This window comes from Lactuca sativa, chromosome 4 (assembly GCF_002870075.4).
Source record: "Lactuca sativa cultivar Salinas chromosome 4, Lsat_Salinas_v11, whole genome shotgun sequence".
In the NCBI taxonomy this organism is placed as follows: Eukaryota; Viridiplantae; Streptophyta; class Magnoliopsida; order Asterales; family Asteraceae; genus Lactuca; species Lactuca sativa.
Genome location: NC_056626.2, coordinates 54,479,383 through 54,497,040, shown reverse-complemented (window position 1 = coordinate 54,497,040; position 17,658 = coordinate 54,479,383). Strand labels below are relative to the sequence as shown.

Genomic DNA, 17,658 nt, shown 5'->3' with positions numbered 1-17,658 from the left:
GGGTTTGACCCGATATGCATGGCTGTTCTATGATCTGTTATGTTATGTATGCATTTTATGTTATGGGCCGGAAGGCAATATGTTATGGGCCGGATGGCAATATGTTATGGGCCGGAAGGCAATATGTTATGGGCCGGAAGGCAATATGTTTTGGACCGGAAGGTCGTGGCCTGGAAGGGCGTATATGTGGTTGGTATTTTTGGGGATATCTCACTAAGCTTTTGGGCTTACAGTTGTGGTTTTATGTTTTTCAGGTTCTTCAGGGGACCGTGGCAAGGTGAAGGCTTGATCGTACCGCTCCTCATGAATTTTGTAGTAATGTGATTCTGGGAATACGTTAAATGTTTTGTATTGAAAACCTTTTGTAAAGATTTAATGGAATCGAGCTGTTTTTGAAAAATTTAAAATTGGCTGTATTTTTCGGTCGTTACAGTTAACTTGTTGCATATGTATGACAACTAACCCAAATAATTAAGGAAAATGTGCATACTGCTATTAAAATCCAACACCAAAGAGCCACTTGCATGACTATGTTTTGCATGTATCTATCTCTTAATATATGTTTAGTTTACTTTCTTTACTTTCCCAGAAAAAGCTTTTTTTTTAACTTTGTTATTTTAGGTAGTGGGTTGCTCCCTTAAGTTTAGGCTCTTTATGTTAGTGGAGCGGTTTTTCAGTTTTCTGTCATTTTCCATTTCTGTGTAAGCCTTCTTAGGCATCTATCTCTATAATTTTCATTAATCAAGGAAATACACAACCTTTGTGTAAGCTTCATGTGTTCAATTTTTCTGCAAATACTTCACTTAAATTTAATGATTTTGGTATCAGAGCAAAACCCATGGCTGATCTTCAAGTAGTAGGTGGTGTCATGAAACTTAACAACCAAAATTACAACACATGGTTGACCTGTATCACTTCGTACGCACATGGGTATGATTTGTGGGAGGTTGTAAACAGTACTGAGAAAGGGAAACTAGAAGTTGAAGATAACAATGGGGTTCTACGAAAATGGAAGATCAAGGCGGGAAAGGCAATGTTCATTATGAAGACATTAGTTGAAGAAGACATTCTTGAACACATCCGAGATGTTGTGACTCCAGCCGAAGCCTGTAAAACTCTACAATCATTGTTCTCGAAAAAGAATGACACAAAGATGCAACTTCTTGTAAATGAGTTGTTCTCTGTGTCTCAGCATGAGATGTCTATTCCCCAATACTTCCGTAAAGTGAAGTCAACTTGCAGGTAGATTTTAGAACTTGATCCACAGTCTCAAATTGTTGAGACTCGTATGAAGCGAATCATTATCCACGACCTAAAGCCCGACTTTAGAAGCTTTGTGGCATACAATACAAGGTTGGTCTATCAAGCCCTCTATGGCAGAGTGTGAGAACCTCTTGACGGGATATGAGCCTCTTGCAAAACAGATGGTAAGCATCTTTGTTAAGGTTGAATATGAAACCCTTTATGTGGATAAAAGTAAAGGTAAGCACAAGTCTAACTCGAACCAATGCATTCATATATGGTGATCTAGATCATGTCATTCACATGGAGCAGCCAACAGTTTTTGAGAGAAAAGATCATCCAAGCTATGTATGTAAACTCAAGAAATCATTGTATGGATTAAAACAATCTGGTTTGGCAAATTTGTTGAATTTTAGAGCACAATGGTTTTATGATGACAGTTGTTGATGCAAGTTCGTTTGTAAGAGCTGAAGAAGGTAATGTTGCAATCGTGTTGGTTTATGTAGATGATCTGATAGTCATAGGTGATTGGTATGGAGGGGTTGATCAAGTGAGAAAGAATCTATGTACTCGGTTTCACATGAAAGACCTTGGTGATCCGAAACATTTTCTAGGACTAGAATTAAACTATTAAGAGAATGGAGATATCATTCTACACCAACATAAGTATTCTGTGGATCTCTTGAGTAGATTTGGAATGATTGACAGTAAGCCAGCAATGACACCAACTGACATAAACTCAAAACCTTGTGTTGATACTAGCAGAGAGTTAAAAGATACAACTATGTATAGGAAGATTGTGGGAAGTCTTATTTATCTCACCTTGACTCGACCTGACATAGCCTTTATTGTAGGTGTTTTGAGTCGGTTCATGCAAAACCCTAGGAGATATCATCGTGCTACCATACGTCGAGTTCTAAGGTATGTGAAAGCAACACTTGATCAAGGAATTGTGTTTAACATGGAGTCAGTGTGCAAGCTGGTTGGTTTTTGTGATGCTGACTATGCAGATGACTTAAACATATAACGTTCTACAACATGATATGTGTTCATGTTAGGGTCCAATGCAATCTCATGCTGCAGTAAATGGTATCCCACAATATCCTATCCACAACCGAAGTAGAATACAAAGTTGTTGCAGAGGGTTTGGTTGGTTCAACTTCTAAAAGATCTACATCAACGGGAAGGTCATAAGATTAAGCTCTGTTCTTATAATCTCTCATCAATACAGCTGGCTAAGAACCCAACATTTCATACAAGAACCAAACACGTGGAGGTCCATTATCATTTCATTCGTGAGAGAGTTTTGAATGGAGACATAGACCTTCAACACATAAAAACTTCAGACAAGTTGCAGATTCATTCACACAGGGCCTATCAAGCAAGAAAACGAAAAACTTATGTGAGACAATAGGAATGGTGAATGTTGGTGTTGAGAGGGAGTATTAAATTCCAACACCAAATACCCACATGCATGACTATGTTGTGTATGTGTCTATCGTTTAATATATGTTTAGTTTATTTTCTTTACTTTCCCAGAAAAAGTTTTTTTTTTAACTATGTCATTTTAGGCAGTGGGTTGTCCCCTTAATTTTAGGCTCTTTATGTTAGTGGAGCAGTTTTTCAGTTTTCTGTCATTTTTCATTTTCGTGTAAGCCTTCTTATTCATCTATCTCTGTAATTTTCATTAATCAAGTAAATATACAACCTTTGTGTAAGGTTCCTATGTTTAATTTTATTTGCAAATACTTCACCTAAAGTTAACAAATGCATAGTGATTTATAATGAAAATTTTCCTACGTACTCAAAAACCATCCTAGACCCAACTAGACTGTGAACCAAAAGGTTTTTGAAAAATAGAAATTCAACCCAAATTAACATCAAACTAAAAGAGAATTTGAACAAAGAGATGTTTGAAAAAGTTATCTATTACTTTTCAGATTCCTGAATCGACTCGTAAGCCTCCATAGTTGAACTTCCATCTTTGATAATTACTGGACTCATTTGGCAATAATAGCGTAATCTAACATTCTAATTGTCGGCAATCAAACCCCACAAATATACTCTAAAAGATTTAATGCAACTCTATGCCCTATCAGTAAGCCAACTATGATTAGTGGAGGTAACAATCTTCTATAAGATTCAAAACTGAGTTACGTCTACTGCCTTCAAAGCCTTGTTTATAGATAGTCCTCTTCTACCCCATTAAACTTATTCAAAATTGGAAAAATCCTACCTTAAAACACCATTTATTGACACAAACTACTCCTTTCCATTAGATCAATCTCAAAATTACCTACCTGTAATGTAAAAAATAAGTAAAAATCACCATACACACTTACACAAATAAACATTCCTTCATGTCAATATAAAGAATTGAGCAACAGGTTCTTATATGAGACATATCAGCTCTATCATGATTTGTGTATCTGAGTAGTCATCATAATCATTGGTCGTTCCATCATAACTTCCATAAAAAAAATACATTTGAAGATGTTTAAAAAAGCCAAATGAAATAAAGAAATTAAAAAAAAAATAGTGTTCCCAATTTCTTTAGAAAAATGTTATGCTATAAGCCTCATTTTTCTATGTAAGTCCATAAATTATCTACAAAATAATATTCATTACAAGTTTAGAAATTTATGCAATGCAAGAAAAAAAAACAATGTCCAAGTTAATATGATTAATAGCTATAGAACTATTCTCTCCTAGTCCTTTCATTCTAAATATGCTTTAACATAATTTTAAGAATGAATTGTCCATGCCAAGTGTCATTAGAAACACAAAACATTACTAACGGCATCTCCAAAGCCCTTTGGAGATGCCGTTAGTAATGTTTTGTGTTTCTAATGACACTTGGCATGGACAATTCAATCTCGAAATTATATTAAAGCACATGTAGAACGGACATGAAGGTAATTTTTCTATAGCTATTCAACTTATTAAGTTTGACCATTGTATTTTTTTTTCTTGCGTTGCATAAATTTATAAACTGCTAATGAATGTTTATTTTGTAGATAATTTATGGACTTACATAGGAATAGGAGAAGAGCTTAACATTTATGTAAAGAAATTGAAATGTAGATCTATATGAAAAACAATTTCTCTTGCAATAAAATATTAGATTGATCATGGTTAGGGTATGTATGTGAAGTTTATGTGAGGTTTATTTGACAATGTCCCTTCATGTTGAACATAATCCCACCCAAAAGAAGGCTAACAACCTTGTGGTGGTTGTTTGAAGTCAGGAGCTCATAATCTCTTTTAATCTTAAATTTTATTTATATACAAATGGTTAGTGGAGTGTTAAGTATTTCTTAAGGTGAGTAATGATACAGTGAAGCTAAGGATAAGCACATTGTGGAATATACCTAAGGCCTAAAGTTTGAATTTATGTTAAAGGGTATTATTAAAATGGATTATTCATATAATAATGTTTTCTATTCTTAATCTAACTAGGTTTTACAAATTTATTTTCTTTTTATTTATGCTAAATATAAAAATATAGTTATTGTATATTTCAATTATGGATAATAAATATCACAATTAGATCCAATGGTGTACTAACCTTTCATCTTTTTATTTTTTCTGTGTCACATCAGTTTTCCACTTATCTTCATTTCACTCTTCAAAACCTAGAAAATTATCACTTTTCAGTTCTCCTTATTATTATTTTTTTTAAATATATTTTATACAGATATTATACTCTTTTTTGTAAAGAATTAAAAACTATAAATTTTAATATATTTTTTTATAAATTTTTAATATATATTAATTTAATTAAATACTTAAAAAAGAGAAAGAAACGAAAAAACATCTTTTAGCCTTGATCATTCAGAAGAGAAGAGAGAATGTGACAACTGAACACCACACCACCTTACCATACACCTTAAAACGTAACCTGAATGTGATCTTCCACCTTTTACCTAAAACGCATGTACATCCATGGACCTTATAACTAAGACATAATGCATAATTATTTTCGTGAGGGCGTCTTTTTTTCACTTTTTAAATATTTTTTTCTAATTGAAAAAAAATGACAAACTATACACAAGCCTTTATTTACTTATAAGTTTCATTTAAAATGAATAATAATATAGAAAATCATATTGATCTATTTATAGATTTATAAATATTTCTTTTTATATTATTTTATTAATGACTAAAATATATATCATTATGTATTTATAGTAGGGGTGAGTATTTAAATCATATTGGAACCGTTCCAGAATCTAACTGATTTGAGAGGATTATACAGACCGTGTGTAACACCTCACACTTTTTATACTTTTAAATACTATGATTTTTAAGAAAATATAACATGGCATATAGTCATGTATTGCAAAAATGGTTCCCACACAAAAACTTTTACGTATATAATTAAAACCAATTTTGACGGTAGCAATTCATATAAAGTAAACAATCCTAGCGAAACAAATAAGATTTTACAAGATCAATACAAGGAATCTTCAGCAAGCTCCACCGTGTCTAATAAATGTACGCGAAAATGTTCGTGGTGGAAGTGTTGGAGGAATTGATGTAATTTAGGGAGTTGTTTGAAGACATTTTATAGTAAAAAAATATATAAAGAATTAGTGTTTTAGTTGTGAAAAAAAATGTTAATAAAATGGTTGTATTACACTGGTAAAAAAGAGAAAATAAAAAATAATTAAATCAAAATAGCCAGCTGAGTTGTTTTTTTAAAGGGTAAATAGGTGCCGTCAACAATATATCGTGTCCGGTGGATTTTTTTCACATGCCGTCCAAAAGGCACCCGTCTTTGTCTGTTCAACCTAAATGTACGTCTGTGACTTTTTTAAAAGCATATCAATATTGATTTTTTTGTATTATTTTATGTACCTCATCTTTTAATTTGTTCTTTTATGTACCATTTTTTTTTGTCTAGTTGTTTTAATTTTTTGTTTTTTGTGTTTTTTTTGTATTTTTTTTTTATATTTTTTGATTTTTTATATTTAATAATTAAAAAAAAAAAAGCAGCATGAGTAATGCAAATATATAAATACAATTGCACCTCAATAGCTTCTTTTATGATTTTACCGTAAAGACAAAATTGATTTGTTTTAGTGACAATCTTGTTTAATAATAACGTTGTAGTGACAATTTTTAAAAATTGTTCATTTTTTTAAGGGTAAAATTTTAAATTCAAAATTTTGTTTTAATGTTTGTAACTTTTTTAAGGGTCAAATTTTAAATTCACAAAAAATCAATATTTTTATTTGTTTAAATTCACAAAAATATCAATATTTTTACTTTCGATTTGTTTCCATCATTTAGTTTAGGTTTACAATCAAACTCAACGGGAAAATAACAGATAACATAGAGATAGTCTTAATAAAAATAGTTAAAAAAAACAAAAAAAAAATATGTATTTAAAAAAAAAACAAAAATATGTATTTATTACAAAAATAGTTAAAAAAAAAACAAAATAAAAACCAAAAAACAAATAATAATAATAATAATAATAATAATAATAATAATAATAATAATAATAATAATAATACAAAAAAGGAGGGTACATGGGGAATTAGGGGGTGCATAGAAAAATCCCTTTTTTTATTAAACATTTATTACTATTGAAGCGTTCAATTTATTTGTTTTTTTATTAAATGATTAATATATTTTTATGTTAAACATTTATTACTATTGATGCATACAATTTATTTGTTTTTTATTAAATGATTAATATATTTTTATGTTGGCCATTTAACAATCTCGTACTTTAATTATATTTTATTTTACCCTTTTAAATATATTTTAATTTTAAATATATTTTATTTGTTTACTAGTTAATTATTTTTATTAAAATAGCTAATGACATTTCATTTGTGAAATATAAAATTATAATAATCATATAATTTTTTCAATCTTTTTATGACTATGACGTAATAGTTTTTTGTATTAATTATTTCAATATTTCTTTTGAAACAATGTATTGTACTATTTTTACAAATTAAGCTATAATGTTCATTTAAAAGATAACTAATTAAATAAGAGAATTTTATAGAATATTTTAGATAGATATGAATAAATTAGTTAAATTTTTATATTAAAAAACTTACTAGAAGAGGTTAACCATTAGAAAGATTATTTAATTAGAGTTAAAGTTAGTAAAATGATAATATAACAATAGCTTTAGATGATAGTATAAGTTAACCATTCAAAATCCTCTAAGTAAACAAGTTCTTACATGAGACATATCAACTCCATCATGATTCTTGTATTTCGAGCACGAGTAGATATCCAAATCATAACATATAAAACAGAAAAGAGATCAATAATAACAAATTAGAGTTTGGATAAAAAAAATATCAATTGAACTAGAAAAATAGTAAAACTAAATCAAGAGGATTACCTGATACATCTATTCATATTGTCTTCTCTTTCTTCGGATCTTCATCCCTTTATTGACGTGAGTTTACCTATGATTTTATGAATAGTTAATCACAAAGTTTTGATCGCCAAACAAATTAAACTAAAAATCCAAACTACATATAAGATCAAAATTAATTACAGTTTCCGTTTAGATTTTGGAAAGGATAAGTGATTAAATTAGAGCGCTCGGTATGGGACCAACGAGATTCAACGTATCCGACGTGGACCATGCGCAACGGCTGCATAACGGGGGGAACACCGCCCCCCTGCTCGTTGCAACTCGTTGAGGTGGCATCTCGTTGGCGTTGCGACAGGAAGAAACGGATATATATTTGACCGTTTGATGCAACGGTTTAAAAAAAAATTAATTATTAAAAAAACCAATTTATTATCCTATAAATACCTCTTTTTTTTTTTTTAAATTTTCACACTTTCTTCTTTTCTCTACATACTTTCAATTATCTTCAAAAAAAAAATATATGGATCCTTTCGACTCGTCCGATGATTCAGATGACGATATTTTCTTTAGGATGATGTATCATTATTACACTACCGACTTGCTACAACCAGACCCAGCCCAGCCCCGCTACTAACAAGACGTGCGATGTTAAACAGAAATCGCGAGGAAGGACACGAACATCTATATCGCGATTACTTTGCGGATAATTGTGTATACGGGGCGAAGGACTTCAAAAGAAGATTTCGTTTGAGTAGGGATGTGTTTTTACGAATCGCAAACGCCTTGGAGAGCCGGTATCATTTCTTTACTTTATTTTTATACAAAATAAATGGAAATGTACTACATGTTTCTTTAATTTTACAACATATGCAATATATTTTTAAACTGTAGTTAATTTATGTTTAGGTACGAATTTTTTCAATTAAGATATGATGCTAGAGGTAGACGCGGGTTTACAACGTTGCAGAAATGTGTTGCGGCCATTCGTTTGATGGCTATGGGGGAGTCACCCGACACCATGGACGACTATATGAGAATGTCCGAAAGAACCGCAAGAGAGAGTTTGTATACATTATCAAGGGGTGTTGTTGAAACTTTTGGTGACGTTTATTTGCGGAAACCTTCGTTGCATGATTTGCAAGAATTGTATGCGGCGCATGAAGAACGCCATGGGTTTCCCGGAATGATCGGAAGCATTGATTGCACACACTGGAAATGCAAAAATTATCTGGTAGCATGGAAAGGGCAATACGCAAGTGGTCATCACGGATCACCTTCTTTGGTGTTAGAGGCTGTCGCTTCTCAAGATTTATGGATTTGGCATGCGTTTTTTGGGGTTGCGGGTTCCAACAACGACGTCAACGTTCTTGATCAGTCGCCAATATTCGACGATCTTTTGAATGGAAAAGCCCCGGATGCTCCTTTCAAGGTGAATGGAAACGAATACAAATATGGGTATTACCTTACAGATGGAATATATCCTCAGTATTCCACATTCGTGAAGGCATTCCGCCACCCGGTTGAAGAACGAGACAAATTTTTTAAGAGAAGACAAGAAGGAGCACGTAAGGATGTGGAACGTGCTTTTGGGGTGCTGAAGGCGAAGTGGCATATAGTCGAACATGCAGCACGACCATTGGATTTAGAAACTTTACGATATATCATGTATGCGTGTATCATAATGCATAACATGGTAGTAGAAGATAAAGGGCGAAATATTGCACACTATATCCCAACGGAGCCCAGACACGTTCAGTTTCAACCAGGAACAGCAGATTATTTGCATCGCGTTGTTGACATTCAGGACGCAAATAAACACAGACAACTTCGAGAGGATTTGGCAAATCATATCTTCTATGGTAACAATAACGATAACGAATAGCGTTGTTATTTGTTTTTTTTTTTTTTTTGAATTTGGATGTTAATTTTTTTTTGTTTTTGTTTTTGATATTATGTGTAATTTAGTCTTTATGTTAATTTTAATTTTTAGAAAATTTTAATTGTTTTTTATACTTTTTAAACATTATGTTTTATTTATTTTTAATTTAAAAAATATTTGTCTCAATTTTAAAAAAATCGAAATAAATAAAATAAATTATAAAATGAAAAAAAAGTTGGTGTCATAACAAGATATAACATGTTGTCTATTTCCTCACTTGGTGTTATAACACCATTGATGATGTGGCACCAAAATGGTGTTGCATCTAGTTGCCCACACCTTATGGTCTTAGAGATACAAGTCCAGCTGCATAAGGATATCTCAACATAAAAGAGTTTTAGTTGTGAAAACTCACCTACTTAGAACTCCCTTTAATATGAACTATTTCTCGAAGGACATTATCTTGATAATAATATTGAAAGTACTACAGGGTAATAGAATGAAAAGGGAAGTAGGTTGCTATAAATAATATACATATAAATGAAAGTACAGTGTTATTAAAATCTACTCCCTTCATTAAGCTAATACTTCTTTTTTTGGAAAAAATATCATTAAGCTAATACTTAGTTTAATATAAACATTTTGTTTATTCAAAAATCTAAAGTGTCTCTTAGTAATTTTTAATAGTTGATAAAACGAAAATCCATAATACCTCCAAGTTTGTTATTGCCTCTGCAACTAGTCTTTTTTTAGTGACAAACCTACAACAAAATTAAGATGTTAATGAAAAGATGCTTCGGCGAAGGCAAAACAAAAATAAGAAAAATAAAAATAAAAATAAAAAGCAATCATGTTTCCAGTTCTGCTTTCGCTCCTACGGATGATAAATAAGAAAGAAATTAACATAAGATAGGGCGACATGTTGTGCATTGAAACTTGAAAGATCCTTTTTTTTTTTTGATAATTTATCACCGATCAGTGCTTCATAAATGGTAGAATCCACTTACCTCGGAGTTTTTCTCATATAAAAGTAACAACACTTATCTCCTTGATCCATTATCTATAAATTCTATGCAAGAATTTGACGAATTTCCATATAATTAGTAACCTTGTTTACCATTTGTAGATAATTTATAGACAGTGGATCAAGAAGTGGAGCGTTGTTAATTTATATGGGAAAACTTGAGGTAAGTAGATTTTGTCATTTATGAAGCAATGGTCATTAATAATTTCTTAACAGATGGTTTTTTTAGATCTTCCAGTACACAACATTTGTCCAATCTTATGCTATTTTTTATCCTATTTTATCATTTATAGGAGCAAAAAGAGCATAAAAGTTATTGAAGAAACTGGGTACAAAAATCATTATTTTATTTTATTTTTCTAATTTCCCTCTTTTCGTTTTTCCTTGCGAAACCATCCTTTTATTAATATCCTTATTTTGTTGTAGGTTTTTCCAGACAAGCTACATTTCATTACAGTGCATAAGCAAACTTCGAGGTATTAGGGATTTTGATTTTAATTAACTATTAAGATTTACTAAGAGATATTTTATTTTAGATTTCTTAATGACAAAATCTTTTTATCAAACTAAGTATTACAATTTGTAATCCACGAATCTAACAGTTTTAGAAAAATGGTTTACCATTTATGAATGTCTAAAATGTCTTTCAATTGAAACAAGAAACTTTCCAAAAGTAGAAGTCCATGCATTTAACAGTTTTAAAATATGGTTCACCATTTATGAAATGTCTAAAAAGCCCTTCAAATGAAGCAATGAACTTTCCAAAAGAGCATTGAGTAAGATGAAGGAACTAACCAATAGATATCAAATTAAAAAATAAACAACAAATCCGAATAACAAGTTTAAAATTCTCTCAAAAAACAAGTTGTTCAATAGTGCTAATATATCGCTTAAAACCAAACCCATTGTACCATGGATTGCACTCGATTTATAAAAAAATATTATATTTGATGAAAACAATGAGATTCATAGACCGTTTAGAGAAAATGAACTACATACATATTTATAGGTGTGTCCTCACATTCTACCTCTTCTTTTTGGAAGGTTCTAGACTTTTCTAGCTACTTAGTATATACACGACTCTTCTAGATCACTTAATATATTTTATATCTATTATAAACTTTTATATGTTTGTATATGTTTATTGAACATTTTACCTTATTCTAGAATAGTCTATGATATTTAGGGTCTTCCATGGTCTTTTAGAATGTTTAATAACATTTCAAGGTCTTCCATGATATTCTTTAATATTCTAGAGTCTTCTAGTATGCATAAAAAAATTTCAGTCTTTTATAATGTCCAATAATCTTAAAGAGCATTCTAGAAAGATCTAACGGTTTCTAAGTCTTTCAAGACATGTAATATACTTTACTTGAAGAGTATGCATGTTGCCATAATAAATTATCAAAACATTTGATAAAATATTTTACTTTTAACATATTCCATGCAACATATTCTATATGTAATGTGTGATTACAATCCAACGCAGGATTTTTGGTCCCCCGAATAATAGTGCCTTTATTTGTAAACTTAATCCGATTTTCAAGTATCTTCGAATCATAGTGCCTTCGGTTGTAATTTGAATCCAACTTTCGAGCATCGCCAAATCATAGTGCATCCGGTTGTAAATCTAATTCGGCATTCATGTTGCACTGAATCATTTAAGCTCACCATAATAGGAAGAATATATCAACCCATTAAGGTATCATATTTCCCAAATCTACTTCGCAATGAAAGGTACCATCCCAGTAGAGTCTTCTAGCTTATTCATTTTCTTGGATATCATTTATCTAGGAATTCATAACTATTGGTATTGCCTTAATTAGTCATATGTTTTGGACAATTATCTTAGCTTCATTCGATTGTTTTAATTGATAGTTGAAATCACGTTTAAAATAAGTAAACAACCCCTACCCCATATTTTTTTTGCTATTAGGATAATTTAATCAGAATCAAATCATACATGTTCCCAATTATTTGATACCCTTATTTACCATAACTATATGCTACGCAATTAGTCACACTGCATGTAAGTGTGTTACAGTTGAGTTAAAATAACCAAGGATTTATAAATTTAAAACTTTGATAAGTATTTATATATAAAATCACACATCAACTATGCAACTCATATTCAATGATGCATGATATGTATGTGCAAAAGTTATGAACCTTTCGTAAGCTGAAAATTATTCTAGAATATTAAAGTGTTGTTTGTTTTTTTGAAGCAAAAATCTATAAAGTCTGCGGACTACCTCTGCAACCCTCTGTAGTAGAAGTGGTGGACCAAACAACTGTAGACTGTAATAAAAAGTGTGTTTGTTTTTTTAACATCTGCATACTGCGACATATATTAAGAAATTAAAATAAACTGATTTTATAATACGAAAATAGTTTTTTAATATCGAAAATTTAATAATATATGACATTTCGGCAAGATTTTTATGATATTTGAGGAAACAATAATGATATTTTAACAAAAAAAAAAGTAAAAATATTTTAGCATAAAATAATGACATTTCATCAACAAATTATTATTATTCAGTATAAAAAAAAAAAAAAAAAAAAAAAAAAAAAAAAAAAAATTCAACAAGGATAAACGAAAAAAACAAAAAAAAGGTGAAACAAGATTTCCACAATATATAATAAATATTTTAGCAAGAAAAAAAAAAGAGAGGTTGGAAGAGGTAGGATGAGGCAAAATACATGTTGCGCCAAGAATAACACGCGCATAGGTTTTTTAATCCGAAGACTTCTGAAAAACAAACAGTTGCGAGATGAAAAGTGTTGCGCGTGTGCTGCGCCGCACATCAATAAGAGGTCTAAAGTGGTTTTTTCCTAAAAACGAACAGCACCTAACTACTTTAGGAAAGTGTTCATAAACATAGGCACCTAGCGAAATACTTGAATTCATAACCACATACTCTAAAAAGAGTTCTTAAACCAAAACACCTAGCTTTCTTGAAAATCATAAAAAAAATACTCTTAAAAAGTGTTCATATACCAAAACATTCATATTTATTGAAAATTTTAAACATATACTGTAAAAGAGTTCAAAAATTCTAGGGAACTTCCTTGATCTTGGATTGACCTGGTATTTAGCAAAGACTTTAATGTCTATTTTACTTTGACCATGTGTCGTTTGACTTGGTCCATCTTTTTTACTTAAGTCTTTTATACCTGCACAAGACATTACAAGAAATGTGAAGGTAGTCCCAAGATGTTAACTAGTCCAAGATCTTGGGCTTCCCAGGATGTTAGCATAAGTTCAAGATATTGATAATGAAATAAAGATGAAAATTCTACCCATAACACATACATGTATTAACAAAGTTCTTAGTATCAGTGAGCCTTTGGATAACAATAAGTAGTGACCTTGTCAATCTAAAAGGTCATGGGTTTAAGGCGCATTTGAGATATAAATGATAATTAGGAATATAATAGTTTGCTATTTAAAAAAAAACAAAGTTATTATCAAACTTTCTTTTTCATAATCCTAAGAAAACCTAAAAAATAAAAATTGACTAGGATAATATCCATAATTAATTATTTGAATCAACATAAAACAATAAAATATTCTTAAAACCACAAAAAAAAAAAAAAAAAAAAAAAAAAAAAAACGCCTTTTCGAGTCCCTTAAACAACCCCAAATCACCCAAATATCTTATGGTTCTTTGTCATTTTACGACTTATTACCTTCTTTTAATCTGAATTTAGTTTCAGCATAATCATTCCCTTTTTTCGTTATGAAAGAGGAAACATCTTGAGCTAGTCATTCTCTTATTGCTAAATCTAGAAACAATGGTTGATGCAATTCTTTTGAGGTTACATATGAATGCAATGAGGAAAATTAACCTATATTACAAGTCGATTTTCTTGAAGAATCTTAGCTCACCTCCCAATTCAAAGCATCTATAGGGTCGGTTTTATGTGTATAAGATGGCACTCAATCATGAGCTCTAACGGTTTTTATGGAATGTGTTTCCAATTCGTCACAGAAGCACTAGTACTTCATGTTTACAAGCTACTTCATGTTTACAAGCTCTAATGACATGATTGGATATGTGTATGATCCTTTTTTAATAAAATGACACGAAATCGACATTCCATATGTTGTCAACACTTCGATATGGTTCATAGCTTCATCACCTGGGTTAGTTTGTTTCATGGATAATGATACAATATGTGAACTATATGTCTCTAATTTGATCACAAAATGTTGTTTCTGCTTCCACGAGTAGCCTAATTTATGGTTTTTGTTAAACCCGACTTTTAATACAAGGTACACCCAAAATTTTCACTATTATTTATAAAAATACATTGGTGTACACTTACATTAACAATCCAGTACAAGTAGTAATCAACAGGATCGGTAAAAATAAAAAAATTAAATACAATGATCCAAGTCAGGTATCTCTCTCTCTCTCTCTCTCTCTCTCTCTCTCTCTCTCGCTCTCTTCTTTTGGATCCTTGCTTAAAATAAATTTATCTAAAGAACATATGTCAACAAAAAGATAAGCTACAAAGAGCTTAGTAAGTAATCCTTAATAATGATACACATTCATCAACGTATAACTTTTTAAGACTCATTTATCAACTAAGACTCATTTATCAACTAAAGTTTCACAATCCAACCCTTTACTCTAATAAGAGTAACAATAGACTTACAACTACTCAAGCTGCCATTAGACTCTCACAAGATACTCATTCTTGTTCTCATTCTTCACCTTCTCTATACTTATTCTCATTTTCTATTTCTATTCTCTCTCCCTCTCTCTCTCTCTTCTTCTGTGTCTCTCTTTATCTCCCTCTCTCTCTCTCTCCCTATATATACATATATATATATATATATATATATACACACACACACACACAAACAGACACACCAAGCTAGTCGGTGGATTGGGGTCTACGGATTAATCGACTAGGCGATGATTAATCAGTGGCATTAATTGGGGATCAGTAACTATTAAGAAAATTATTCAATTATAAATATAACTTTAATCCTATGAATATAAGTTAATGAGCATAAAAGTTTAATAATAAGTTTAACAAGCACAACAATATATCATCCAAAATGTAACGTTCCATTTCCAAAGTATTTATTTTAAATTGTTGGTTGATTGAATATTTCGTTTGGGCTTTGAAGTCTTTGTGCTTTATATTTTATTTTGGGCTAGGGGTGTCGTACGCGGGGTGTACCACCCTATGTATGTTGGGCGTACTAGTGGAGAATGGACGCGGGTATCATGAACGTACGTACGCGCTGCATACGAAGGAGTACGCGCATCATACGTGTCCAAACTCAAAACCCTACATTTTAGGGTTTGACCAGTATTAAAAGAACATTATGCCTTAAGGACCTCTTTTATCATCCTCCCTCTTGTCCCTTATCAGCCTCCACGAAACCCTAACCCCATTGTTTTGTGTTCTTGAGCTTGGAAGGTCCCTTGAGTGCATTTTTGGTGTTTTTGATCCATTTCCAAGGAAGAGAAAGTTGGAGCAAGGTGGTGGTTCAAGGAGAAGCTTATAGATCCAAGTTGTTTGCTTCATTTCAAGCTTGTTCAAGGTATAAACTCTTGAACTTGATACTTCATAGCCTAGATCTCTTTTGGTTGAGTTTTGGACACTTTTGGTCCCATTAATGAGATCTTGTGAGCCCATGTCGTTTCTGAAGCATATAGTTGCCACTCTTGGTATTATTTGGGTCCTGGAGACATAAAGTTGACATCTTTGGGGCTTTAAATCATCCATGCATGAGTATTGGTCATTTTTATGGAAGTTGATTGTCATATTTGAGTTTAGGTTCATTTGGGGGCATGATAGCCACCAAGTTGTCGACTTTATGGTTTAAGACACTTCATATAACTCAAATCTATGATTGGAACCCTAGGTCTTAAGGATTTAAGTGCTTTATGGGAATATGGCTTAATGCATAAGTACGTTGGGCATACAAGATCGTACGTGCACCGTACAGGCCATGCAGCCTGTACGCTTAGCTTACAGTTGAGTACGCCCTGTGCACTCATTGGATTTGGGCTTTTCATCATTTGGGCCATTTTCATGGACTTTGCATCTTGGGCCTTAGTGTTCCATCTGGAATCAAACCTTTGGGCTAAGGAATCATTATTAGGCCTTAGGCTAAGGCCCTTGCGAAGGTATTGGGCCCAATTGGAAATTAGGCCATATGTTAGGCCTTGTTGCATTATTTATCTCTTTTGTGCCTTTGGATTGTGATTCAGGGTTTCATTCTTGGACCATGTTATGTTAGGGGTAAAATAGCCTTTTTACCATGAGTAGGGATTTATGGTTAATGATATAGATCCCAATGTTAATTAGTTTGTATTTGGTAATTGATAGCTCGGGGAGCTATAGGACCAGCAGCCAGTGATCATTCGTTTATTCAGCTTTTCGAGGTGAGTTTCCTCACTGGGTCGGTCTAGTGGATCGAAGGCACCAATGTCGGCTCATGCTTATGTTGTTTTATTATGCTATCTGTCTTTGTGACTCTTGCATGTGTATGTGTTTATATGCTTGTCGGGCTAGGGCCTGATGTCGGGCGGGGCCCGATGACTATTTGTATGCTATGTATCTACGTGATTATTTCATGTGTATGTGATTGTTTGTTATATGTTACATGTATGCTGAGCGGGGCCCGATCCATTACCGAGCAGGGCTCGATGTCGGGAGGGCCCCTATGTTAGGCGGGGCCCGATGCCGGATGGATACGATGTCGAGTGGAGCCCAATGACAGGGTGGGACCCATTATATGTTTATTGTATGGTATAAGGTATTTTGGGAAACTCACTAAACTTTGTGCTTACGGTTTTTAGTTTATGTTTCAGGTACTTCCGGTTCCAAGGGGAAGAGCTCGATTTGACTACATCACACACACTATTAGGATTTCGCATTTGATATTCACTCTTATTTTGATAACATTTGATACATTGATTTTGTTGAGATGTATGGTTGATATTTGAAAATACTACTTTATCTATTATAAAAACAAAATTTTTGGGACCATGTTTTTGGATGTTACAAAATATAAGCATAAAAGTTTAATAATAAGTTTAACAAGCACACGAAATTTTCATCCAACAAGTCCATAAAATTTCAATAATAAGTTTAACAAGCACATCAATTTTCTTCTAATCTTCTTTGCAT

General features: G+C 31.8%; 1 protein-coding gene across 1 annotated transcript; it reads left to right on the top strand.

The window, feature by feature from the left end:
* Positions 1 to 1,373: 1,373 nt before the first annotated feature.
* Positions 1,374 to 9,476, top strand: LOC111876817 (protein ALP1-like). Its single transcript, XM_023873392.2, has 3 exons — positions 1,374 to 1,482; positions 1,659 to 1,773; positions 8,501 to 9,476. The coding sequence occupies exons 1-3, from the start codon at positions 1,374 to 1,376 to the stop codon at positions 9,474 to 9,476; spliced, it is 1,200 nt and encodes a 399-aa protein (XP_023729160.2).
* The last annotated feature ends 8,182 nt before the right edge of the window (positions 9,477 to 17,658 follow it).